The sequence below is a fragment of the Vulpes vulpes genome, unplaced genomic scaffold, assembly GCF_048418805.1.
Source record: "Vulpes vulpes isolate BD-2025 unplaced genomic scaffold, VulVul3 u000000652, whole genome shotgun sequence".
Taxonomy (NCBI): domain Eukaryota; kingdom Metazoa; phylum Chordata; class Mammalia; order Carnivora; family Canidae; genus Vulpes; species Vulpes vulpes.
The window spans coordinates 311,482-337,717 of NW_027325771.1; the positions used below are offsets into that span (position 1 = coordinate 311,482).

Genomic DNA, 26,236 nt, shown 5'->3' on the forward strand with positions numbered 1-26,236 from the left:
AGATGGATCTTCCAAGCTCCAGGGCCTTAACCCTAACCCTAGTTTAGGTTCTGATCCAAACCAGTCCCAGGGCCTGGCTCTAAATCCCAAGGGACTGAGGACACTTGAGTAACACCAGAAAGCCCGGCGACCCACCCAGATTGATATGGTGCCATTTGGGAAAGCGGCACAGAGTTAGAACCTATCTCAACAGTAGGTGGTGTGGAGGTGCCATGGAAATACTATTTACTTAACTGAAACAAGGACTCATTGAATGCAGCTCTCAACTAGCGTCTCCTTAAGGGAGTTAGAACAAATATCCACAGTAGGTGTGGAGGCTCAGTAAAAACACACTGCAATATCTCTAGGACACAAGCATTCCTTGAATGCAGCTTTCCACTAGCCTAGTACGTAAGGGAGCTAGAACCTATCTCAACAGTAAGTGCAGAGACACAGGGAAATGGGCTGTCCTTAACTCTGAGAAACAAGTGTCCCTTGAATGCAGTTTTCAGCTAGCCTCTCACTTAAGGATGAGATATATATAGATAGAGAAAGAGAGAGGGAAACAGAGATAGACAAACAGATACATACCTACCTATATCAAGTGCTTACCTCAGGGCTGAATTGTTTTACTTCCTATTTTATACCCTGCTGGGTTGAGTTTAATAGAAGAGCATACATTGATTTGGTAATACAAAAATCTTAAATGCATATTTAGATAACGTCATGTGGATATAGACTAATAATGAACTTTTTTTTTAATAACGAACATTTTTCTAATGAGTTGCCCAGTGTTTTATAGAAATACAAGAGCTGTGGTCCTTTGCGTGGCAAGAGGCCTGGGCTGCAGGAGGATGGAGGTGGGGACAGGCTAGAGACCAGCCAGGACCCATTGCAGTAGTTCCAGGAGAAAATGAGGTGTGAATTACGTGCACTCTTTCATTGCTAAGGTTTTGCTCCTACTCTTCCCCAAGTGGGGAATCTTCCCTCTTTACCCCATTTCTCTACCTACTGAGATTCTGCTCATCCTTCAAGGCTGAGTTCAAATCTTGGTTTCTCTGTAAAGCCTCTGCATTCCCACCGCTTGGTAGAGTTACCTCCACAGTGTTTTCCCAGCCCTCTGTTTCTTCAAGAATGGTATTTCTATCTCCCTTGTTCTATCACTAATCATTTATATCTCCCAACCAGACTGTAATAACATTGAAGAACCATTTCCTACCTTTAAGGAAAAAAACCCTCATAGTCTTAGTGCAAAGCTTTGTATGTTATAGATTCTCAATAAATGTCCATTGAATGAAAATCATTAAAAAACATATATAGAGAGCTTTAAAAAGAAATATAATTTCATTTTTCTCTGTTCATGTCACTTATCAGTCCTTTTTTCCTAATTTTATTATACTTAAACTAAAAAGAAACTGCTCATAATAACCATACCCCTAAATAAATGCTTGTTTTCCCCAACAGTGTAATTTGATGTTATGCGTATCAGCATCGACTTTGTGGGATTTAAAACTCTTGGTCCCTAAGACTCACCTAGGGAGTTCACACACACACACACACACACACACACACACACACACACACACACACACACTTTCCCAGAGTCACTTCCACATATTTTCATATTTTGGTTCAATTGGTCTGACGTGGCCCTTATTTTAAAAGTTCCTCAGTTGATGTTAGCTTATAGCCAGGTTGAAGTTTTAGTAGATTGATTTATGCCCCAAGGGCATTTCTTTTGAGATCCACTACCAAAGAAAGCTCAAAGTCTTCACTTAGATTCACTTGGGAACAATCTCACTTGGCCATCTGGCTGACTCCCTGGATCCTCCTCATTTCCACCAAAATTCTAGCAATATATAAACTTCCCTTCACTGCCCCCCAAAATAAGTAAATAAAATCTTTAAAAAAAGATTTATTTATTTATTCATGAGAGACATGTTGTGCCCAAGATTGCGAATCCAAGAAACCACCAAGGAGCCGACACGGATGCAAGGGCACGAGGGTTTATTTACAAACTCAAGCTTGGGTCCAAGTATACCAGACACAGTGGAGCAGGGACTTGGACCCCGAAGTGGGTTACAGCTGTGTTTTTTATAGGCTGGTCTAGGGGATTTTCAGAAGGGATGGAAGAATTTCTCAAGTTCTGTTTACATTTTGATATGGGGCTTTCAAGGGCATTGAACTCTGTTCTCATTCTAATATGGGACTTTCTACCACAGGTATGGGCTCTGTTGTCTTTCTGATATGGGATTACCTGCCTAGGACATTGAGGACATTCTGCAGTTTTTCCTATAAAGTTCAGCTCTTATTCACAGGGGCCTAAGATGGCTGTACTGTGCTAATGCTAAACTTGAGGTGGAATGGCCTTGATTTTTCTCGGCCTTCACAAGACACACAGAGAGAGGCAGAGACATAGGCAGAGGGAGAAGCAGGCTCTTCACAGGAGCCTGATGCAGAACTTGATCCCAGATCCCAGGATCACCACCTGAGCCGAAGGCAGCCGCCCAACCGCTGAGCCACTCAGGCTTCCCAATATCAAAGAGAACTTTATTTATTTTTTAAAAAAGATTTTATTTATTTATTCATGAGAGACACAGAGAGAGGCAGAGACACAGGCAGAAAGAGAAGCAAGCACCATCCAGGGATCCCGATGTGGGACTCGATCCCTGCCCTGGGCCGAAGGCAGGCGCTCAACCACTGAGCCACCCAGGAATCCCTCGAAGTAAATTTTAATACTAAAGTTGGTAAACAGGAATATTTTATAATGATAAAACGGTCAGGAAGATATAATAATTATACAGATGTATATATTTACCTAAAACTGAGCCCCAAAAGACATGAAGCAAAACTTGACAGACTTGAATGGAGAAATAGGCAATTCAGTGATTATAGTTGGACTTAAAAATGCAACTTTCAATAATGGATAGAGTGACTAGAAATAAAGGCAGCAAAGGGGGTGCCTGGGTGGGCTCAGTCAGTTAAGCATCTGCCTTTGACTCAGGTCATGATCCCAGGGTCCTAGGATTGAGCCTCACATCAGACTCACTGCTCAGTGGGGAGTCTGCTTATCCCTCTACCTGTTCTCTATCTCCCTCTCTCTCTCTCTCAAACAAATAAATAAATAAATAAATAAAATCTTAAAAAAAAAAAAGGCAGCAAGGAAATAGAAGACTTTAACAAGACTATTCACCAACTCATGGACCTCATGGACATATATAGAACAGTCCTCCCCACATCGGCATAATACACATTTTCTTAAATACACATGAAATAGTCTCTAGGATGGACTTTCTTGTAGGCCATAAAACAAATTGCAATAAACATTAAAAGATTCAAATCATGCAAAGTATGTTATCTGATAACAGTGGAATGAAATTAGAAATTAATAACATAAATTTGAGAAATTTACAAGTATATGAAAACCAAACAACATGCTCTTAAATAATTAATGGGTCCAGGAAGAAATCCCAATAGAATTTAGAAAGGTTTTTTTTTTTTTAAAGATTTTATTTATTTATTCATGAGAGATACAGAGAGAGAGAGAGAGAGAGAGAGAGAGAGACAGAGGCAGAGACACAGGCAGAGGGAGAAGCAGGCTCCATGCAGAAAGCCCAATGTGGGACTCGATCCCGGGTCTCTAGGATCACGACCTGGGCTGAAGGCAGCTGCTAAACTGCTGAGCCACCAGGGATGCCTTAAAAGTATTTTGAAGTGAATGAAAACAAAAATACAACATTGCAAACTTACGGGAAGCAACAAAAATAGTGCCAAGAGAGAAGTCTATACCTGTAAAGACCTAGATTAAAAAAAAAAAAAAAAGACCTACATTAATAAAGAAGATTTCAATTTTTTTTTAAAATTTTTTATTTATTTATGATAGTCACAGAGAGAGAGAGAGAGAGAGGCAGAGACAGAAGCAGGCTCCATGCACCGGGAGCCCGACGTGGGATTCGATCCTGGGTCTCCAGGATCGCGCCCCAGGCCAAAGGCAGGCGCCAAACCGCTGCGCCACCCAGGGATCCCATAAAGGAGATTTCAAATCAATAACCTAACTTCCTACTTAAAGAGACTAGAATAATAAGAGCACACTAAATCCAAAGCATGGACAAATGAAGTAAATAATAAATACTATAGTGTAAACAAGTGAAATAGAAAAAGAAAAATAACAGAGAAGTTCAACAGAGCCAAAAACTGGTTCTTTGAAATGAATGACAAAATTAAAAAGCCTTTAGATAGACTGACCATGACAAAAAGAGAAGACCCAAATTACTAAAATCAGAGGTAAAAGGGGGTCATTACTATCCATCTTACGGAAATCAAAAGAGTATAAAGGAACACTATGAGCAAATGTGTGTCAACAAATTAGACAATCTATATGAAAAGGACAAATTCCTAAAAACACATAAATACTCAAAACTGATTCAAGAAAAAAAATAGGGGGCACCTGGATGGTTCAGGTGGTTAAGCATCCTACTCTTGGTTTCAGCTCAGGTCATGACTTCATGGGTCATGGAATCAAGCCCCACATCAGGTTCCACAATCAGTGGGGAATCTGCTTGAAAATTCTCTACTTCTACCTCCTTATCCCTCTCATAAATAAATAAATCTTTAAAAAAAGAAAAGAAAAAGTAGATAATCTAAATAGACTGACAGTAAGTAAAGAGATTTAATTAGTAAACAAAGATACCCACCAAAAAAAGCCCAGGTACACATTGATTCACTGCTAAATTCTATCAAACATTTAAAGAATTAATACAGTGGCATTTGGCTGTTTCAGACAGTGGAACATGTGACTCTTTATCTCAGTGGTGTAAGTTCAAGCCCCACGTTGGGTGTAGAGGTTAAAGGAAGGAATGAAGGAAGGAAAGAGGGAAGGAAGGAAGGGGGAAAGGAAGAGAATAAATCCTCAAAGTCTATCAAAAAACAGGAGAGATTACTTTCTAACTTGTGTTGGACCCTGGCTCACGGGTGCCAACGTGTCCCAGTGGACGCCCCAGAGACTCAGACCCCAGACAGGCAGATGCAATTAGCAAGAGGGTTTATTGAACGTTTGCGCAAATGGGCTCTCCGCCTCCGAGGAGGAAGAGAGCCCCGATTAGCAATTACAGGCATCTTTTAAAGGCAAAGAAACCGGGGGAGTAGCATAACATCCAGGTTATTGATTTCTCAGAAGGTCAACATGAACCTGTTCAGGGACATTTCAGTCAGGGCATGAGGGGGAATGGTTTTCTTATCTCGGACAACCAGAATATTTTTTGTTGCTTAAATTCCAGGGAGGCACAGGGATGGGCTGCCTCTGGATTAAGGCTGGTCCTACTCACGGGGGGGTGGGGTGGGGGGGGGTGGGGGGGTGGGGGGTGTTCTTCATTCCCTCCTCTTTGTTTGGGCTGATTTTAATCTTAAAATCTTAGGGAACATTTATTTCTTCAGTTTGGAGGGCCCGATATTGTTGAGTTAATACCAGAGCTTGGGTAATAGACAATCTTTCTCGGATGAACTGGAGCAGCCGGTTGAGGATGCAGGGGCCGAAAGTTAGCAGTAGGAGCAGGATAACTAGAGGGCCCATAATGGTAGAGATTAGGGTGGTCATCCAGGGATGACCTGGTTAAAGACTGGTTAAACCAGCTTTCAAACCAGCCCTGCTGGGCCTCCCGGTCGGTCCCTTTGTCTTTTATTTAACCTATCCCTGAGTTTGGCCATGGAGTCCCTGATGACTCCAGAATGGTCTGCATAGAAACAGCATTCTTCTCCTAGGGCCGCACACAGTCCTCCCTCTTTCAGGAATAGTAAATCCAAGCCTCTCCTGTTTTGAAGTACTACTTCTGAAAGTGAGGTGAGGGATTGTTCTAACTTAGAAATGGACTGCTCTAGTGCCTGTAGATCCTCATCTACAGCTGCTTGGAGTTCTATATAACGTCGTGAGCCCTGGATCAGAGCAGCTGCGCCAGTACCCACCCCAGTAGCGACCCCTAGTCCCAACATAACGGCTAGGGTTAGGGAGACAGGTTCGCGCCGAAAACGGGTGGGATGTTCATCATACTGATTTTCTAGAGTTTTAGCAGGGTGATAGAATACCCTGGGCATAATCTGCACCATAACACAGAAGTCCTCAGAGTCATTTAGGGCCTGAGCAGATACACAGGGGGTGAGGCCTTAGTTGCATGCCCACTAGGTTCCCGGCTGGGGCACCAGGTAAGAGTCAGTCCCTAAAATCAGGGTGGTAGTATTGCAGAGTTCCTGGTAACCCTGGGTGAGTGTAGTTAGCCTTGACAGTGATGTAATCCCAGGAGGAGGAGGGCCTCCCATCCTGTGTTTCCCGTAGTCTTGCACCCCCAATTTTTACAATAGAAGTGTTCCCCCCCTCCACAGGTGGGATTTAGCCTGCGATCTCTGTGGTACTCGGGACAGACATAAAAGGAAAGAGTGCTTAGCATGGCCCTTCTGTCAGGCGTGCCACATTCTCCCCATGGGTCTAATCCCAGTCGCCCTGGGGGGGCTTTCTCGGTTGGGGGCCCTAGAGGTGTCAAAGTATCCCTCTAGGTCCCATGGGCTGGGGGCCCCTATGGTTAGCTTACATAAGTCAGGATATAGGTTAGGCCACCAGACGGGAGCAGTCTTTAGTTGTGGACCAGACCTCGTCACCCCCAGATGTTAGTACCTGCCAGGTTAACCTTTTGGGGGCATGAGGGTTACCTTTGGCGGGGGTGAAGAGCGCTAGGAGAGGTAGGAATATAACAACTGTTATTGAACAATTTTTGAAAGTCTTATCTTGAGCGGGTTTTGGGTGCGGTGGAGCTTCCATTGGAGTGGCTCACCCGGTCCGTCCTGGCTGGCATCAGCGGTGCTCATTGATGGGGCACGCTTGACGTGTGAGGCGTGGACCCAAGCAGCAATACCGTCTACTTTTAGGGCGGTTGCGGTGGTTAGTAGTACCCTGGACTGATGTCTCCTGACGTAGATGGAGTCACCGATCTAGAACGGGTGTGGGTCGGTTGTGTCTCCGGGGCGGTAAACAGCTGCAAGGGGTTTCCAGATCTGGTGCTGGATAATCTGGAGCGCCTTTAGCCTGTCCTGTAAACCGGGAGTGTTAGCAAGAGGAATCTAGTAAGCAGAATCTAGTAAGTCAGTTACTGGTGGGGGACCTCCATAGAGAATCTCATAAGGAGTTAGCCCATGGCGCGCGGGAGTGTTCCGGACTCGGAACAGAACCATAGGGAGGAGTTGGACCCAGTCTCTAGTGCCAGTCTCCAATATCAATTTGGTTAGGGTCTCTTTAATTGTTCTATTCATTCTTTCTACCTGTCCTGAGCTCTGGGGTCTGCATGCGCAATGTAATTTTTAATTTATCCCCAGTAATCTGGCCACCAACTGACTTACCTGGGAGACGAAGGCGGGGCCTTTGTCCAACCCTATTACCTTGGGCAGTCCAAACCGGGGGAAAATTTCTTCTAGGATTTTCTTGACAACCACCTGGGCAGTTTCTCGTTTGGTGGGGAATGCTTCTGTCCATCCTCCTGTGGGCCTAGTGCAGTGGCTCGTGCTGTTTCATCAGCCATCCTGTTCCCCTCTGCTACTGGGTCGTTGCCTCGCTGATGCCCAGGACAGTGAATTATACTCAATTTTCTGCTGTACTCCCATCAGTGTACCAGGTTGCTTCAGCATCTGGCAAAGGCTGGTCCGTCAAGTCCCCTCTGGTGCCATGGACCTCGGCTAGGATCTGGTGGCAATCATGCATTACCAGGGAGGGGGACTCGGCTTCTGGAAGCAAGGTGGCCGGGTTTAGGGATGTAGCCGTTCCGAACCGTATCCGCTCGGAATTCAGTAACATGGCCTGATAATGGGTGACCCGAGCGTTTGAGAGCCATCGATCAGGCGGCTGGCGGATGACTGTCTCTATGGCATGGGGGGGCCACCACAGTGAGGGGTTGGCCGAAGGCCAACTTATCTGAGTCTTTTACCAGGACTGCCACAGCCGTTATTATTCGGAGACATGGGGGCCATCCTGCAGCCACGCTGTCTAATTTTTTGAAAAGTATGCCACGGGCCTTTTCCAGGGTCCCAGTTTCTGAGTTAGGACCCCTTTGGCTATTCCTTGGCGTTCATCAGCATATAGTGTAAATGGCTTGGTTACATCTGGGAGGCTCAGGGCAGGGGCGGTCAATAAGGCCCTTTTTATTTTGTCTGGCCTATTTGGGCCTTTTTGGCGGAGGCCCTATACCCCAGTCCTCCCAGTCTCTCGAGCAGGGCCCCCGTACCTTTTACACAATCCTGTTCTGTCTTAGCCGCTATGAGCAAATCATCCATGTACTGCAGGAGAACGAGGTCCGGATGGCCAACTCGGAAATCTGCCAAGTCCTGATGCAAGGCTTCGTTGAACAATGTGGGGGAGTTTTTGAATCCCTGTGGTAGCCTTGTCCAAGTGAGTTGTCCTGAGAATCCCGTCTCAGGATCTTTCCATTTAAAGGCAAAAATAGGCTGGCTTTGAGAGCTTAACTTTAGGCAAAAGAATGCATCTTTTAGATAGAGCTCAAGGGTCCTTCTGCCTCAGTTAAAACTGAATGTTGAGCTCCCGTATCAACCAGGAAGGTCACTGGTTGACCCCCCACTTTAAGGGTTATCCGAGGTTCGGGGGGTGGGGCTCCTGGCCCTGACACCCCTAATCTTCATCCTCTAGGGACAGAACGGGAATGGGCTTCTTCTTAGGTCCCTGCGTTAGGCCCTTCTTTGGACAATCTTTAACCCAATGTCCTTTTTCCTTGCAGTAGGCACACTGGTCTCATTCAACCCGTGGTTTTCTTTTGTCTCCCAGGTCCTTACTCTGTCCTGACTTACTCTTCCCTGAGCCCTGTACTATGGTGGCCAGTATCCCAGTCAGTTCTTTATTGCGTTTCCTTTATCTCTTTTATTTTTTCTCTTTTTCTCTCTCTCTCTTTCTCTTTCTCTTTCCTCTCTCTCTCTCTCTCTCTCTTTCTTTAAGTATACATACGGTAGCCTTCCATTAATCTTTCCAGAAAACCTGCCGGCGTCTCATCTTTTCCCTGCACTATAGCACGTACCTTTGCCAAATTGGTGGGGCGTCGCCCTGCCCCTTTGAGACCCGCTAGGAGTACCTGGCGATAGAGACGGAGCCGCTCCCTACCAGCAGCAGTGTCATAGTCCCAGGTTGGGCGAACCAAGGGGAAAACATCCTCAATTTCATTAGGCAACTGGGTCAGCCTCCCATCCGCCCCGGGGACGTTTTTCTGTAGACGCGCTGTCTCTCCTCCGTGGTGAGGAGAGTCTGCAGGAGCTGATCAGGGTGTCCATTGGGTCCTGGCTGAAAGACCAGGGCCTTCACCTGCAAGATAATGTCAATATTAAAAGTTCCATTCCTGGGCCACCCGACGTTGAAAGTCAGCCATTCTGAGGAGCAGAAGGTGACCCATTTTCGTCTTCTGACTTCGACCGAAAGATTGTGTGCCTGGCCGGCGACTTCTTTCCAGTGATCTAGAGTGAGGCTTAAAGGGGTGGTTACAGTTTGCCCCATGGGTGTAGAAAAGAGGTGAGTGGGGAGGAGGAAGACAGGAAGACACAGAACAAACAGACGTACACAGATGACAGGACTGGTGCGGCGGATTCAGATGGGAGTGGTCGCGAACAACGACCCTCCCCGAAGAGGAGGGAGTGCCAGGGCTCCGTTCCTCTTCCAGACCACTCCGGAGTCCGACTCCAGAGGGTTCCAGGGGTCTCAGGGCATGTCTGCCTCCCCCGCTGGTCCAAATACAGAGTACAGCGTCCTGCAGGCACAATACAGACCCGGCCAGTCAGACAAATATAATATGATAATGAAGATAGGTATCACAAAAAAGAAAACCACAGACCAACATCACTTATGAACATAGGCGCAAAAATCCTCTGCAAACACTGGAAAACTAAATCTCATATCATAAAAAAAGGATTGTGCACCATGACCAAGTGGTATTTATCCCCAAGAAAGCAAGGTTGGTTCAACATATGAGAATCAATGTAATACATCATATTAATAGAATAAAGGAAAACCACAGGATCACCTAAATAGAGGAAAACATTTGACAAAATTCAATGCCCTTTCATAATAAAAACACTCAACAAAATAGGATAGAAGGAAACTTTCTCATCCTGCTAAAGATCATTCAGGAAAAACCCATAGCTAAAATCATGCTTACTGGTAAAATACTGAAAACATTTTCCCTAAGATTAGAAACAAGAAAGACAAAGATGTCCATTCTCATCACTTCTATTTAACATTGTGTGGGAGGTTCTGGCCCAGCAATTAGGCAAAAGCAAAAAAAAAAAAAAAAAAAAAAAAAAAGAAGAAGAAGAAGAAGAAGAAGAAGAAGAAAAGAAAGAATCAAGACTGGAAAAGAGGAAGTGAAACTACTTCTGTTTCTGAATCCCAATCCCAAGTTTGCCTGTCACTGAAAAGACAAATTCTCAAGAGACAAGGTTTCATTGGAAAGGAATTTGAGCTTTATTCAGGAGGCCAGCCACCTGGGGAGAGGGCAGAGTCTTGTACCAAAACCAACTGCAAGGTTTCTGCCTTGCCCAGGGGTTCTTAAAAGGGTTTAGGGCAGTTACTCAGCAAAGGGAACGCAGTGGCCTGCAACATGTCTTGATCATGTGCAGACTCCGTGGTGCCAGCTACAGACATTATCTCAGTGCTTGAGGGATGTGTGAGGAGGTACAGTTCCTGTTTTGTGATGCGTAGGACTACTTTGTTCTTTCCTCAAAGGAGGGCAAGGTCTACAAGATACACAAAGGGAGGTTAGTAAAATCATTTGTGTGGCCTAAAAAAGAAAAACATTTTGCTAAAAAATTGCTATGCTAATCAGAAAGCCAAGGCAGCCTCAGAGAGGCTTGCTGGCCCCTGGGGCCTGGGAACACTGGGGCCTTCACTTCTCAAGGTCCATGATCCAGAGACTTAGGTCAGCACTCGGGGAGGGCATTAGCCTGAAGCAAGTTAATCCTTAAAATCAGCTGAAGTGCTGTTAAACTCCTATTTGCATGATTACATGATCTCGTGTGTTGAAAACCCTAAGGAACCCACCAAAAAACTATTAAAGCTGATAAGTTAATTCAAGTAGCAGGATACAGGGTCAATATACGAAAATCAATTGAATTTCTATATACAAGCAATGACCAATCTGAAAATTAAATTAAGAACAATTTCATGTATAGTAGCATCAGAAAAAGACAAAATAGGAATAAATTAACTGAGGAAGTGCAAGACTTGCATACTGCAAACAAGACCCACAAAAAGCAGAGGATTTAAATAAATGAAAGACATCCACTGTTTATATATTGGAAGACATGATATTTTTTTAAATATATTTTTTTTAATTTTTATTTATTTATGATAGTCACACACAGAGAAAGATAGAGAGGCAGAGACATAGGCAGAGAGAGAAGCAGGCTCCATGCACTGGGAGCCCGACGTGGGATTCGATCCTGGATCTCCAGGATCGCGCCCTGGGCCAAAGGCAGGCGCCAAACCGCTGCGCCCCCCAGGGATCCCGACATGATATTTTTTTAGATGACAATACTACACAAATTGAGCTATAGATTCAATGTGATCTGTATAAGAATCTAATTGCCTTTTTTGCAGAACTGGACAAGCTGATCCTAAAATTCATATGGAAATGCCAAGCGATTTTGAAATGATAGATGTCTATCTATATGAAAAGGGGTAAATAAATCATGGCATTTTCATACAATGGGATAGTACACAGAAATAAAAAAAAAGCTACTTCAACAATCAACAACACAGTTGATTATCATACACGTAAGGGTGAGCAAAAGAAGCTAGATACAAAACATTTCATAATAGAAGTATACTAATTTCTATTTAGTATAGCAGTTGGGTGGAGTTATCTAGTTGTTCACACACTAAAAATTCAATGAACTAACTATACACTGAATACTAGAGACTGTATGCCCTTTACTGTAAATGTCAGATCTTAATTAAAAAAAAAATCAGAAGTTTAAATCCCTTCACTTAGTCATACATGTATGATACTCGTTGTCTCATCTCAGTGTTTTTATTGTGTTAATTAGCCTCACTATCTATTCAGAGTCTTGATAAAGATCATAGCTATGGTGCTTATTTAAAATGTGGATTTTGGGGGGATGCAGTACTAGGTGATGGGCACTGAGGAGGGCACCTGACGGGATGAGCATTGGGTGTCATACTATATGTTGGCAAATTGAATTTAAGTAAAATTTAAAAAATTGGGTAAATAAAATGTGGATTTGGGGGACGTCTGAGTGGGTCAGTCAGTCAAGCATCTATCTGACTCTTGATTTCAGTTTAGGCCATAATCTCAGGGTCATGAGATTGAGCCCTGGGTCAGGTTCTGAGCTCAGGATGGAGTCTGCTTGAAATTTTGTCTCCTCCCTTTGCCCCTTGCCCTGCTTGTGGAGGCCGAGGAAATTAAGGCCATTCCACCTGAAGTTCAGTGTTAGCCCAAGTACAGCCATCCCAGGCCCCTGGGAATAAGAGCTGACCTTTACCTTACAGCAGTTAAGCTCCATGTTAGAATGAGAACAGAGCTCAAGCCAGTGGCAGGAAGCCCCATATCAGAATGAGAACAGAGCTTAATGCCCTTGAAAGCCCCATATCAGAATGTAAACAGAACTTGAGAAATTCCTCCCCTCCGTCTGGAGGTCCCCCCTTGGGGTCCAAGTCCCTGCACTTGGACCCAAGCTCGAGCTTGTTAATAAACCCTCGTGTGTTTGCATCGGTGTCGGCTCCTTGGTGGTTTCTCGGATATGTAATCTTGGGCACAACACTGCTCTGTGCACTCTTTCTCTTTCTCAAAAATAAATAAATACATAAATCTTTTTAAAGAATAATAAAAATAAAAAATAAAATAAGGATTCCTTGGTCCCATCGATACAGGGGAGCTTGGTTATTGTCTCACACAGTTGAAGAATGAGTTTCATGGACAAAGAAGGGTGAGTAAAGGGATACAAGTTTATTAAGCAAAGAGACAGAGAAAGTTGTCAGAAGTGAGAGGGGTCCCAACAGGGTTGCCCCTGAGGGCTTGTAGGGTTGGGCTTTTATTGAAAGCCAACCAGGGAACTTAAATCCTTTTAACCCATCTATGGATATCAGCATGGAGTAAGGACTAGTAATAATATCTTTAATGGCTACTTCTTCTTTGGGGTCAGGTTATTCTTTTTTTTTTTTTTTTTTTAAATTTTTATTTATTTATGATAGTCACAGAGAGAGAGAGAGAGAGAGAGAGGGGCAGAGACACAGGCAGAGGGAGAAGCAGGCTCCATGCACCGGGAGCCCGATGTGGGATTCAATCCCGGGTCTCCAGGATCGCGCCCTGGGCCAAAGGCAGGCGCCAAACCGTTGCGCCACCCAGGGACCCCACGTTATTCTTTGTTGGTCTCAGATGACTGTCATAAAAAAGGCACCCTCCCTGCCCACACCTAGGGCAGGGTAGCCTGGCTTGTTCCCTTATCTCTGGGTTCCTCACAGCTCAGCATTTTTTGAATTTTTGTGAGCTCGATTTCATGGCCCCTACCTAGCCCTGGCTAGCCCCCTTTGTCCCTAATTCACCATTCTGGATCTCCTGGATTGAAATCTTTAGGGAAGAGACTCAGAACTCTGCATTTTTAGCACAGAAGCTGGAAAAGCTTGGCAAGCAGGGAGCAAAGGAGGCCGGCGCCACTCCAAAGGCCTAGTCCACCCCATCCCCCACCCAGCTCTACTCATTTCCACTGTAGCTTTTCAACCCTGGGCCAGGCAGAAAAATTGAGAGACATTGTGTATTGTTTCAGCCTTGATGTGGGGGAAGCAGAAGACCTTCTAAGCCTCGGCAGGCAGGACGTGCCTTTTGCTGTTGGATGTGTCTTTGGGTTGAAAGTACTGTTCTATTTTGCTCCTTTCCAATATAAAGGAATTCGGGTGTCTTGCTTGTTTTTTTTTATCCCCCTCTAATCATCCTAGTTGAGCTAGAGTATTCAGAGTTTCATAGGTTTTTGTTGGTTTGATTTTGGGTTTTGAAGTTGCAGTAAAGGATTCTTTGCTTTATGTTTTTCTTAATTACAATATCTACGGCTTCCATATGTAAATCATTATGTGGAAAGCATTTTCTGTCCTAGCATTATCTGCAGGACAGAATTTAGTTGTTAATGGAGTCCCTTGTGCAGGTAGCTGACGTGAAGAAAGCCAATTAATAATGTTGCCACTTTCTACTTTGCAATATTTTTCTAAATCAGTAAAGGAAGCTGGTGGTGGCGGTGTTGAACAGGTGGGTGGGGAGGTGAATGGGGGTGGGGGTGAGATTATAATTCCTGTATCTTTAGCAAACACAAGTGTAAGTACTATATACTGTTTAGTTAGTTAAGTAGAGTGTTTGCATAACAATGTTCTCGGAGTGTGGAATATGCCACCAAAACCCAAAATAATATGCTAGAAATTTACTTTCATTAAAAACATTTCAATTTATGGATAAAACAAATTGACTCTGGTAGGGCAGTGGGTGAGAATTAAAGTACAGGAACTCATTTATTTTTTTAAGATAGCATTTTTTTTGCATTGGGATTTTTTAATAAAGATTTTATTTATTTATATGAGAGAGAGAGAATGAAGGGGTAGAGGAAGTGACAGAGGGGGAAGCAGACTTCCTGCTGAGCAGGGAGCCCAATGTGGGACTTGATCCCAGGGATCACGACCCGAGCCAAATGCAGACGCTTAATGGACTGATCCAAACTCTAGGCAAGAATGACCGCATCCAGACCCCTACAGTAGGAGAACTGAGCAAACTATAGCATGGCTTCTAGCAGCCCAGAGCCCTGGAATGATCTGATCCTGCTTAAGTTTCTGTCTGGAACAGCTCATGGCTGCCAAGAGAATTACTGTTTGCTCAACCACTGAGCCACACAGGTGTCCCCGTGCTATACATTTCTTAACAAGAAAAAACATTAAATTTTTAATTATAAAAGGATTTTTATGTTCATCATGCAAAATGATAAAAATAACCACAAAATATAAATCACCTATCCAGTGTTCCCACTACCCTGTTTTGCCTCTTTCTAATCCATTTTCCAACTTTGCCTCTTTCTAATCCATTTTCTAACTTCTATTAACTTTTCAATATATATATCCTTATGATCTATATATTCCCTGAATATATTTGTATGATTAGCATAATTCTAAAAGCAAAAGTAGTACTGTGCTTTTTAAACAGATGTCTTTTCCACTTAATATTTTCCGATATTGGGGGATCCCTGGGTGGCTCAGTGGTTTAGCTCCTGCCTTTGGCCCAGGGTGTGATCCTGGAGTCCCTGGATCGAGTCCCGCGTCGGGCTCCCGGCATGGAGCCTGCTTCTCCCTCTGCCTGTGTCTCTGCCTCTCTCTCTCTATAATGAACAAATAAATAAAATATTTAAAAAAATATTTTCCGATATTATTAAATATTGTTTAGAAATGCAATTTTAGGGGCACCTGGATGGCTCAGTGGTTGAGTGTCTGCCTTTGGCTCAGGTTGTGATCCCGGGGCCTGGGATCGAGTTCCACATCGGGTTCCCCGGCAGGGAGCCTGCTTCTCCTTCTGTCTGTGTCTCTGCCTCTCTCTCTCTGTGTCTCTCATGAATAAATATATAAAATCTTTTAAAATATGCAATTTTAAAATGATATAAGATTCTACAGTTGCTATACTGGATGTGCCATCATTTATTTAGCAACTTCTTGGTGGACTTTCTGGCCCTTTATCCACCAGCAATGTTTCCCTATCACAAACAATATTGAAATAGTCGTATAGGCAAATCATTGTGTTTATCCTTAATTAGTTCCTTTGGATAAATTCTGAAGGGTGGATTTACCTTTACTGAACACGCAGCTCCCACAATCTCCCTTTCCTCTCTGGTCACATTTCGGCTTCCCATGCAAGATCTTCTTATGAAGATTTAGATCTTCAAAATCTAGATCCTGGGGGGTGGGAGTGAATGGGTAACGGGCACTGGGGGTTATTCTGTATGTTGGAAAATTGAACACCAATAAAAAATAAGTTAAAAAAAATTTAGATCCTATTTGATTTTGACTGGGCATTTTAGGAAGCAGCACCACCATCCACCCAATGCTTCAAGCCAAAAACCTTGTGGTCTTACCTGTCTTCTCTAGTACATTGCACATTTTGCCAAGTCCTGTTCACTCTGCTTCTTACCTTTGAGTGTGAGAATTCATTTACTTCTCTTCATCTTCACTATGACCTCTAGACCAGATTGTCATCAGTCTATATCAGTTCCATAACTGGCTTAACTCCAGTCTTATTTTCTTAGATTCAATTTCCACATTGCAGCCTGAGAATATTTGCTAACATGCAAGTGTAGTCATGTGACTCTGAAATTTAAACTCCTAAAATGGCTCTCCCATTGTTTTTGGGATTGAGTCCATACTCCTTATCATGGCTGACCAGGACTTTTTAAAAGAATAACCTCATTTCTTGACACTCTGCACTTTGCTAAAAGCCTTGGTTGTCTTTTCAGTTCTGCCAGAAACCGCTATTCTATACACCGTATCTACATTTCTTGTTGGCTTTGCCCATCCCCTTCATCACATTACCACATCACAGAGTCCATCTAGCACAATGCCTGACATAATAGATGTTTTATTTTTTGTAAAGATTTTATTTATTTGTGAGAGACCCACATAGAGAGAGAGAGAGACAGAGAGAGAGAGAGAGAAAGAGAGAGAGAGAGAGAGAGAGGCAAAGACACAGGCAGAGGGAGAAGCAGGCTCCATGCAGGGAGCCGGACATGGGACTCGATCCCTGGTCTCCAGGATCACACCCCATGCTGAAGGCGGCACTAAACCGCTGAGCCACCTGGGCTGGCCCATAATAAACATTTTAAAAGACATGTGCTGAATTAATAGGTGTATAAATACTGGGTGAGAGGATGTTAATACAAATATTTTCTAGAAGCTAGATATATATTAGTTGAGAAGAGGTATAGTTAAGTCTATAGTCTCATGCCTAAGTCTAGAGTAATTCAGAGCAATGGGCAAATTCCTGCTTTACACTGGGGGTCAATTACCGGCTCCAGCATCTTTGGTCAGTTTCTGTGCCTCTCTAAACTTGTTTCCTCATCTCTGGAATGAAGATATAGTGTCTACTTCAAATAGCGTGAGAATTAAGGGAGACAACAAAGGTCAGATATTCAGTACTGCAGGGGAAGAAAGCTTTTCTTCCATTCTAATTTCTTTGGTTGGTCTAATAATTAAGTTATGAGACAGGTGCTCCTCGTTGGCTCAATTGGTGGAGCATGAGACTATTGATCTTGGGGTCATGAGTTCTAGGCCCAAATTGGGGGTAGAGATAACTAAAAAAAAATAATAATAAAAAAAATTAAAAAAAAAAAATCATGGGACAGATTAACAGGAGAAAATCTTAATTAAAACTTAAGGGGCCCGATTAAGACCTGAGAGTCTCTCCAAAAATCAGGCATTTGAGGTTCACATGCTATCCTGAACTAAAGAGAGGGTAAGGATCTGGGATTTCAAAGGGGAGAAAGATAGTTCATAGGAAGATGGGAAGAGCAAATACTTGGTAAACAAATGTTTGCCATGCCATGAAGAGAAGTCTTTCTTATGTTAAAATTATCTTTGTTATAGGTCTCTTCCTGGTACAGCCTTTCTCAATTTTTTTTTTTTTTTAGATTTTATTTGGGAGGGAGCGGAGGGAGAGGGAGAAGCAGACTCCCTACTGGGCAGGGAGCCCAATGCAGGGCTTGATCCCAGGACCCTGAGATCATGACCTGAGCCAAAGGCAGACACTTAACCAACTGAGCCATCTAGGTGCCCTTTATCTGAATTTCTTTAGATCAGTTAAAGGGGCAGTAAAAAGTTCTTTTTGAGTTTGTTGGGTCTCAATTATCTTTAGCTCCAAGTAATCTGCATGCCAAAGTGGCATATTCTGGAATGGCAGGCTCTGAACCCCATCAGTACAGTATCTGGGAAAGAAGTGTTCAATAAATATAACCCAACAATAATGACAATGGAGATTATGATGCATTGCTTCCAGATGGGTGTTCCATTTTGCATGCCATCCTATTATAGCATTTAGCTGTTTCAATAAGCCTTCCCAGTTGCTATTAGCAATTAAAAATATTTCCTCTTACTGCCTGCAATAAGATAGGCAAACATTTTGCATTTCTTTAATTAATATCTATTATTAGACATTTGTTACAGTATTTATACATTTTGGCCTTCTTTAAAAATAAAAATGCTTCAAGGGTGCCTGCCTGGCTCAGTTGGAGGAGCATGTGATTCTTGATCTCGGGGTCATGAGTTCGAGCCCAACATTAGATGCAGAAATTACTAAAGGAAATAAATTAAAAAAAAAAAGTTTGAAAGAAGTGCTTCAGGGCCACCTGGGTGGCTCAGATGGTTAACCATCTGCCTTGGGCTCAGGTCATGATCCCAGGGTCCTGGGACGAAGCTCCTCATCAGGCTCCCTACTCAGCAGGGTGTCTGCCTCTCCCTCTCTCTCTGCTCACCCCCATTCTCTTTCTTTCTCTAATGAATAAATTTTAAAAATCTTTTAAAAAAAGTGCTTCAGTGACATCTTCATAAGCATAACTTTTTTCTTCTTCCTAAGGTTTCCTTCAGATAGGTTTCTAGTAGTATTAGTAGTAGTATTATGGGAACACATTCATATTTTTGACACTTTTGATATGTATCACCAGGTTGCTTTCTATAAAGTACAAACTACATAATCTAATTTTAGGAGCCCTCTCTAAATCCTGATTCTTCTACTTTTTTTTTTTTTAAGATTTTATTTATCATGAGAGACACACACAAAGAGAGAGAGAGAGAGAGAGAGAGAGGGAGAGGCAGAGACACAGGCAGAGGGAGAAGCAGGATCCATGCAGGGAGCCCAATGTGGGACTCGATCCAAGGACTCCAGGATCATGTCCTAGGCCCAAGGCAGGCACTAAACCGCAGAGCCACCCAGGGATCCCTTCTACTTGTTTTTAGTTAAAAACAAAAAACATAATTTTGCTTTCCTGTGTTTTATGTATATGGTGTGGTGATCAGTTTGGCCACCATCTTGTTTCTAGATGACTATAGCCACTTATCCTTTCCCGTGGTGATATTAGAGACTTCCTGAGGTCATGTGTGAAATGTGTTAAAATCAAATACACTATATAGGATTAAATATAACGGGCACTTGGGTGGCTCAGTTGGTTGAGTGTCGGACTCTTGATTTCGGCTCATGTCATGATGCTGGTGTCATGAGATCAAGGCCAGTGTCAGGCTCCATGCTGCCTGTTTCAGATTCTCTCTTCCCCTCCCCCATCTCTAGAAAAATTAGTGAAAAAATAAGAGATTCTTTTTACAGTCAAAAATTATCCCCCCCCTCCACTATTAGGTAGGTAAGTGACAGAGAGCACTGATATCTGCAAAAATTCAGTTACTTAACACAGCAGCAAAATCAAAGAATAATGACTATATAGTATATACACTAGAGAAGACTGTTTATTTTTATTTTATTTTTAGATCTATCAAGGAGGTAGTGTTTGACTTTTAGTTAGGATCGCATTTGTTGGCAAGTAACAGAGAAGAGTTGGAGGTAGGCAGTGTGTGTAATTGGTGTGGCAGCTCCATAAAGTCATCATTGTCCCTGGTTCCTATCTCTTGGAATAGTTACACATGGGTTTCATTCCCATGGTCAGCTCATGGCTTCAAGGTGGCTACTCTGATCCCAGACTTAAGTCCTCCTTTCAAGCAGGAAGAAGAAAAAAGTACAAATGGCAAAAGGCAAAGGGGTATCTGAATCTTTCTTTTTTATCAGAAAAGCAGCTTTCTTGGAAGCCATTCCTAATGATTTTTTGCTTACATTCCATTGCCCCAAAATGATCATATAGCCATCTTAATTGCAAGAGGAGTCTGGAGAGGAAAATAGTTTTAGTTGGGCACATTGCCACCTGAATAACATTGAGTCAGTCGGAGAAAAGGGGGGAACAAATATTGACCTAGGCAATTGGGTAGTATCTGCCACAGATGCAAATATGTATGTATGTAGTTTTTCATTACTAACTTGAAAAATCCCATGTTATTTCTCTTAAACTCAAACTAAACTTACCAAATACTTACTCTGTGATTAAACATCTATTTCATATTAGACCAAACCGATCAGAAGAAACAAGTATAACTGGGCTTCTCAAACCTGATATTTCTCTTGTTCTTCAGGTTCTTTTTACCTTTTCCCCACCCATGGTGCATAGTATCACTCAGGAATTTGAAATCTGTGGATAAATATAGTGCCTGACACAGAAAACCCCATCAAACTGCTGCATTTAATCCTGAAATCATTCCTATGACATATTTTATGTACCAGGGAAAGAAACAGAACATTCTAGGAAATGGGAGTCCCTTTTCTTCTAGCTCAAGGAGGAAAGGTTGCTTTCTCATTTCTCCTTTGCCATGGCTGACATTATTAGCTAACTAGTTAACTAATTGGTTAATATTCTAGATCTGGAAGTCCCTGGGCTGCCTCAGTTATTAAAAGCTTCTCACTGTGATTTTATGAATTTCAAATACATGTATTCCATATATTAGATCCTAATTCTACCCATTTAAAGCTAATAGAGGGTCAAAGATGGTAACAAATCTCTTCTGGGGAATCGTGTTTCTTCCATACACTAAATAAATATTAGTAAAACTTATAATTGTGCTCTAGAACCTGAAAAAAACTTAGATCTAGGAAATAACTGAAACATGAAGTATTTGGTATGTTTTGAGTATTTGGTATGTTTTAGGGATTCAAAAGCAAAATCCAATCATATGGCATAGGATTTTGTACACATAAAAGGTGGTACAGAATACTGGTTAAGGGTGTATGCTCTTGAGTCCCACTGGCAGCATTATTAGCTGTGTGATCATGGGCTAATTATTTAGCTTCTCTGTGTGCCTCTATCTCTCTCAGGTCAAATGGAGATAACATTAGCATGTACTTCAAAGGATGATTATGAGCTAATTTCCACAAATAAGCTAGTAGAGCACCTTGCCATTTGTTAGCAGTCCAAAACATTAGCCATTATTTTAGCAATTAGAAATTCCTCTTTTCCACTGCAATTTAAGGGCTCTTCTCTGGGTCATTTGTGTCAGCAAACTCCAAAATCCAGTTGCGGCAAGCTTCTCTTAACATGGTTCCACTCTCTTTTTAACATATACTAAAAATGAAATGGAAACTCTTACTGTGTTTCCTTCTGCTTATAACTTTTTTTTTATTTTTAAAAATATTTTATTTATTCATGACAGACACAGAGAGAGCGAGGCAGAGACACAGGCAGAGGGAGAAGCAGGCTCCATGCAGGGAGCCCAACGCGGGACTCGATCCTGAGTCTCCAGGATCTCGCCATGGGCCGAAGGCGGTGCTAAACCGCTGCGCCAACCAGGCTGCCCTCCTTCTGCTTATAACTTAACAAAATAACAATTAAAGGAAGCATGTATAACAACAAAAGCCAAGACGATAATCGTTTTACATTCCAGAAAAGTTTTTGGACAAAAGCCTCAAACCTATTTCAAAATGTTTTGGTAGTGGCTTAAAGCGTGTACTACTCTGATAAAGACTTACTATTTGGGATCCCTGGGCGGCGCAGCGGTTTGGCGCCTGCCTTTGGCCCAGGGCGCGATCCTGGAGACCCGGGATTGAATCCCACGCCGGGCTCTGGTATATGGAGCCTGCTTCTCCCTCCTCCTGTGTGTCTCTCTGCCTCTTTCTCTCTCTGTGTGTGACTATCATAAAATTTAGTTCTTTGCCCACTAAGGGCTCAATGGATCCTCAAGAGTATAGGTAAACGGACAAGCAAGATTTAATGAATTTCTGCCAGAGGTAAGTAAATGGGGAATTTTTTTTTTTTTAATTCCTTAAACACTCAAGGCCACATGATGTTGCAAGTGAAGAGAATGCAGTCCGAGTGTCCTCATGGGACACTCCTCACCTAACAGGAGGCAGCATCTCTTCAGTGGGTCTCAGAAGGTAGCATCCTTGCCACAGGAAGAGCTGGGTTTAGCTGCCTGGATGGGGCGGGGGGGGGGGGGGGGGGGGGGGGGGGGGCGCCGCTGTGATTCCAAGCAGTGGCCAGACATTTGGGAGACCCGCTTCCCAGGCATGAGCACCCCCTGACTAAAAGTAGGGCTAAAAGTCAGACAAGACCATGCATTTCAAACATTACAAACAGGTTGCTCTGGCTAGTTTAGCATTGAGGCCTAAGGTTTCAACAACTGCAGCCTCTGGTAGCAAAAAAAAAAAAAAAAAAAAAAAAAAAAAAGAAAAGAAAAGAAAGGTCTTCCCAAAGTGGCAATTGTCTGGGTTTACGGTGGGGATTCCTACTTACATACAACTCCAGAAATACAAATTTCTAAGTTTTATGAGTTCATTCAACATTTGCTCTGTGTAAAACCCAGCTATATTCAAAATTCCTGCTCAGTTAGGTCTAGTTTTTAAAGGTCTAGGACAAATGGTAAATGGTGTGTAACATTTAAGATTTCTGCTAAATATTATAAATGAAACATGGTTGATGTGAGGTTGTTTCTTAAAAGCAACTGGAGGCAGGAAAGCCTATTTGCTTAAAAAAAAAAAAAATCCGAGTCTAATAGGTCTCTATCGACAAGTATCCTTTGAAGTATTTATTGAAAGGATAAATAGAAAAAAAAATGAAAGGATAAATAGCGATCAATAATTTGATCACTATTAAATTTGTGAAAGATTGGTGTTGTGATTGCCAAGTATTTGCAAGCCGAGCAAGAAATCATTTCAAACCTCCTGGATGCGCGGAAAACAACGCCCCGGCTCCTGGACGGTGAGTTTATTTTCCAGAATTCACGTAAAAGGAAATCTTCGAATTCCCTGCACACCATCCTCACATTTCTCAAACGCACCTGAGCCACGGCAAGCGCCACCTCCGCGGAACCCGCCCTTCTTCACATCCCGGAGAGCGCATCTTTGTTCCGAGCGGGGGAAGCGAGCGAAAGGGCTCGGCGGGAGTGGGGCGCGGGGCCGGGCCGGCCGGGGGGCAGGGGGTCCCGGCGGGCGCAGCCCCTCCGCCCAGGCCCCGGCGCGTCCACACGGCCGAGGCCGCTGGAGCCTGGCGGTCACAGCCGCGGGCGCGCTGCCGGCCGGGGGGGCGGGGGGAGCGCGCACCTGCCCGCGGCCGCCCAGCCCGGCCGGGGGGGCGGGGGGAGGGCGGCGTCCCCGGCGCGGGGGGGCGGCGCGGCGCGGGCGGGGGGATTCGCGGTGGGCGCGGGCGCGGCGCGGCGCGAGGGCTGAGGCGCGGCGGCGCGAGTGCGTCACGCCGGCGGAGGGCACGGTGGGCTGCGGCCGAGCCGCCGACGAGCAGCCGGGCGGCCGGGGCCCCGGGGACGGAGGCGGCCGCACCCGCCTGGCAGCCGCGAGCGGCGCGGCCCGGACCCGCCGGGGGTCGCCCCCCCGCCCGCCGCGCCCGCTCCATTCATTCCCGTGGCCCCGCCTCCTCGCCCGGCGCCGGCGGCTGCGGAGGCCCGTCCGAGGTGAGTGCGCGGCCCGCCCGCGCGGGTCTGGGCTGAGGCCGCGGCTGTGGCCGCCGCGCCCGACCCCGCGCCCCCCGCCCCGCCCGCGACGACGCGGGCCTCCCGGAGGCGGAGGCCGAGGCCCCCCCTCCCCCCCGCCCTCCTCCCCGCGGGCGCGCGTCCAGCTGCCGGCGGCCGGCCGGGCCCCACGAGGGGCGTGCGGCGCTCCCCAGGTGCGCGGCCTCCGCGTCGCGCCACCATTTTGTGTGAGGGGCCGCCGGCGTCGTCCTCAGGGCCGGGATCGCGCGCGCCCGCCCGCGGCGCCGCCTCTGGGGCTGCCCGCGCTCGCCGCCGCCCGGCCTGGGTGCAGCGCCGCCCGGGGAGCGGCGCCGAGACGCTGGGGCTGAGGCGCGCGGGGGCCCGGGGATGCTCGGACCGCGTCCCTCACCTCCGCCTCCGGGCCGCGCGGGTGCTGAGGGGGATCGCCGGCCTCGGTGCAGCGCCGCCCGCTGAGGAGGCGCCGCCCGGTGCGCGCCCGGCCGCGCGGGTGCTGAGGGGGACCCCGGCCACGCTGGGACCGCGTCCCTCCCCTCGCCTCCCGGCGCGGCCACCGCGGAGGTGCTGCCCTGGAACGCGCCCCCCCCGCCGCCCCGGGTCTGACACCGCGCGGCCCGCTGTGCGGAGGCCTGCGCCCCGGGAGCGGGGAGCGGGGAGCGGGGCCTGGAGCCGGCGCGCTACGCCTCAGGGACCCGCGCTGCAGCGGCAGGGACGGTGGCGCATCCTGCTCCCTCGTCGGTCCCTGAGGCCGCTCCGCAGAGTCCGAGGCGCCCACCTGCTGCAGGCCCCCTGCCCCCTTCGCCGACCCCGTGCCCCCGCGGGACGACTTGGGAGGGGGCCGGCCGCGGAAGCGGGCCCTCGAAGCCTGCGGAAGGGACAGTTGTAACTGAGAATCACAGCTGCCACAGTTTGTCATTTTCAGGGTTGCTGAGGATCTGGTAATTCCTGTTTTGATGTATCTTCTCGAAACTGTGCCGAAGCGCCTGGTGGATTGAGTGGGCGCCGTTTGCAGCTTACGCGGCGTCGCGGGCCTAGAACCTGGCCGGGTGGTGTTGCATAATACACACGCTCGGCCTCGGCTGGGCCTCGGAGGGAACTCACCAGGATGGGTCTGGCTTTGAGGTTCCACGGATCATGTGTTTACGTAGGTGGCCTGGTTGCACCCGAGGTGTGCGGGCTCTGTCTGCAAACCACAGGAGGAAAGATTTTTGGTGCCTCACACGGACCAGATTAACTTCCTGTGTTGAGGGGAGGACAGGGCGTGGAATAGTAAGGGGAGCCCGGGAACGGCCCCTTTGTGATAAGCCTTACAGCATCAGTCTTGCAGGGTGAGTTTGCGGGTGTCCTAGCAGCCTCCTCTCTTCGAATTCATTCATTCATTTATTCATTTATTTATTTTAAGATTTTATTTGTTTATTCATGAGAGAGACACACAGGCAGAGGGAGCCCGATGTGGGACTCGATCCCTGGTCTCCAGGATCACGCCCCGGGCTGCAGGCGGGGCTAAACCCGCTGCGCCACCGGGGCTGCCCCTCTCTTTGAATTTATGATGAGGATTGGTTTAGGGAACTTAGAATATAAGGAGCAATATTAGCCTGCTGCACGAGTGATTGTAATGGCCTAAGATGCTTCACCCGTGGATTTAAGGTTGTGAAAAGTTTCAAATTAGTCTGACTTGACAGTAGTCCGGAATCGTATTAGAATCATTACAGGTGGTATCCTTTTCTAGTAAAGGTACAGTAAAGGGCACAACTCTGATTCGGATAAAACACAGTGTTTTATAATAAGTAAAATTTGTCACTCTTATGATATTGCTCTAAACAGAAATATCCTGCCTCTCATTAGTGACACGTTCTAGGAGAAGAATCACGGAGGTGAAAGGGACCTTGGACGTTGAGAGATGAGCCTTGTTGTAGAGAACTTGAGCAAAAGTACAGATTGTCTGCAAGGGGTTGGCGCTATTTTAGGTCAGCGGGGAATAAGATTGATCCTCCCGGCAAGTTCAGCTCTGAGCCACAGTTCTGACACCTTTACATTGATTCTGTTAATACACAGTTTACAGAGGTTCACTAAATTGGTACTATAGTATTTTATTAACTCCGGCTTGGATTAATGTGGTTTGTGATTTTGGGCATCATGTTACCAATGTTTGGGAAATTGAGAAGGAAAAAAAAAATCCTCTTAATGTTTTTTTCCATTAGCTCCTACTCCTCCTCCCTCTTTTAATTTTAAGGTTTCTTTGGTGGGGTGGTGGGAAGAGCCATGGGTGTGGGGAGGGGCAGAGGGAAAGGGACAAGGAGTGTGGAGCCTACCACGGGGCTGGATCTCAGGAACCCCTGAGATCATGACTTAAGCTGAGGCCAGATGCTTAACCGTCTGAGCCACCCAGGTACCTGGTCGCCTAGGAGGAGAAATATGGAGGTGAAAGGGAGCTTAGCTCGGACCTGGAGAGGAGATAAGTCTTGTTTTAGGGAACTTTTACTTTGGGAGAGGGAGGAGTTGGAGGGAAAGAGGGAAAGAGAATCTGAAGCCGACTCCCTGTTGAATGGGGAGCCTGAGGTGGGCTCATCTCACCCCTGATCTTGAGGTGTGATCTGAGCCGAAATCAAGAGTCTGTCACTCAGCCTACTGGTGCTAATGGTTTTAAAACCTTACGTGTGTTATGTGCCTAAA

The 26,236-nt window shown here is 45.5% G+C and overlaps 2 protein-coding genes across 17 annotated transcripts in view; one reads left to right on the plus strand and one right to left on the minus strand.

Annotated features, from left to right (window-relative positions):
* Nucleotides 1-5,003: 5,003 nt before the first annotated feature.
* LOC112907192 (uncharacterized) lies at nucleotides 5,004-24,479 on the minus strand. Of its 6 annotated transcripts, XM_072745344.1 has the most exons (4): nucleotides 23,955-24,479; nucleotides 15,838-15,943; nucleotides 9,572-9,758; nucleotides 6,970-7,053 (listed from the first exon to the last, which is right to left on the minus strand). In XM_072745344.1, the coding sequence occupies exons 1-4, from the start codon at nucleotides 24,477-24,479 to the stop codon at nucleotides 7,044-7,046; spliced, it is 828 nt and encodes a 275-aa protein (XP_072601445.1). In that variant the 3' UTR covers nucleotides 6,970-7,043. The 6 variants fall into 6 exon arrangements, 4 of the variants coding, with proteins under 4 accessions (XP_072601448.1, XP_072601446.1, XP_072601445.1 ...); XM_072745347.1 differs by having other exon boundaries at nucleotides 5,004-10,743; XM_072745345.1 differs by lacking the exon at nucleotides 9,572-9,758 and having other exon boundaries at nucleotides 6,821-7,053.
* Nucleotides 23,332-26,236, plus strand: part of FAM169A (family with sequence similarity 169 member A) — a 61,595-nt gene continuing 58,690 nt past the window's right edge. Inside the window, exon 1 of one of the 11 annotated variants that reach the window (XM_072745327.1) lies at nucleotides 23,332-23,527. The gene's annotated coding sequence lies outside the window, so the exon portion shown is untranslated. Of the gene's footprint in view, nucleotides 23,528-23,668; nucleotides 23,740-24,061; nucleotides 24,892-26,236 lie in introns of those variants that run through there. The other 10 variants (XM_072745340.1, XM_072745331.1, XM_072745338.1 and 7 more) reach the window with 10 other exon arrangements.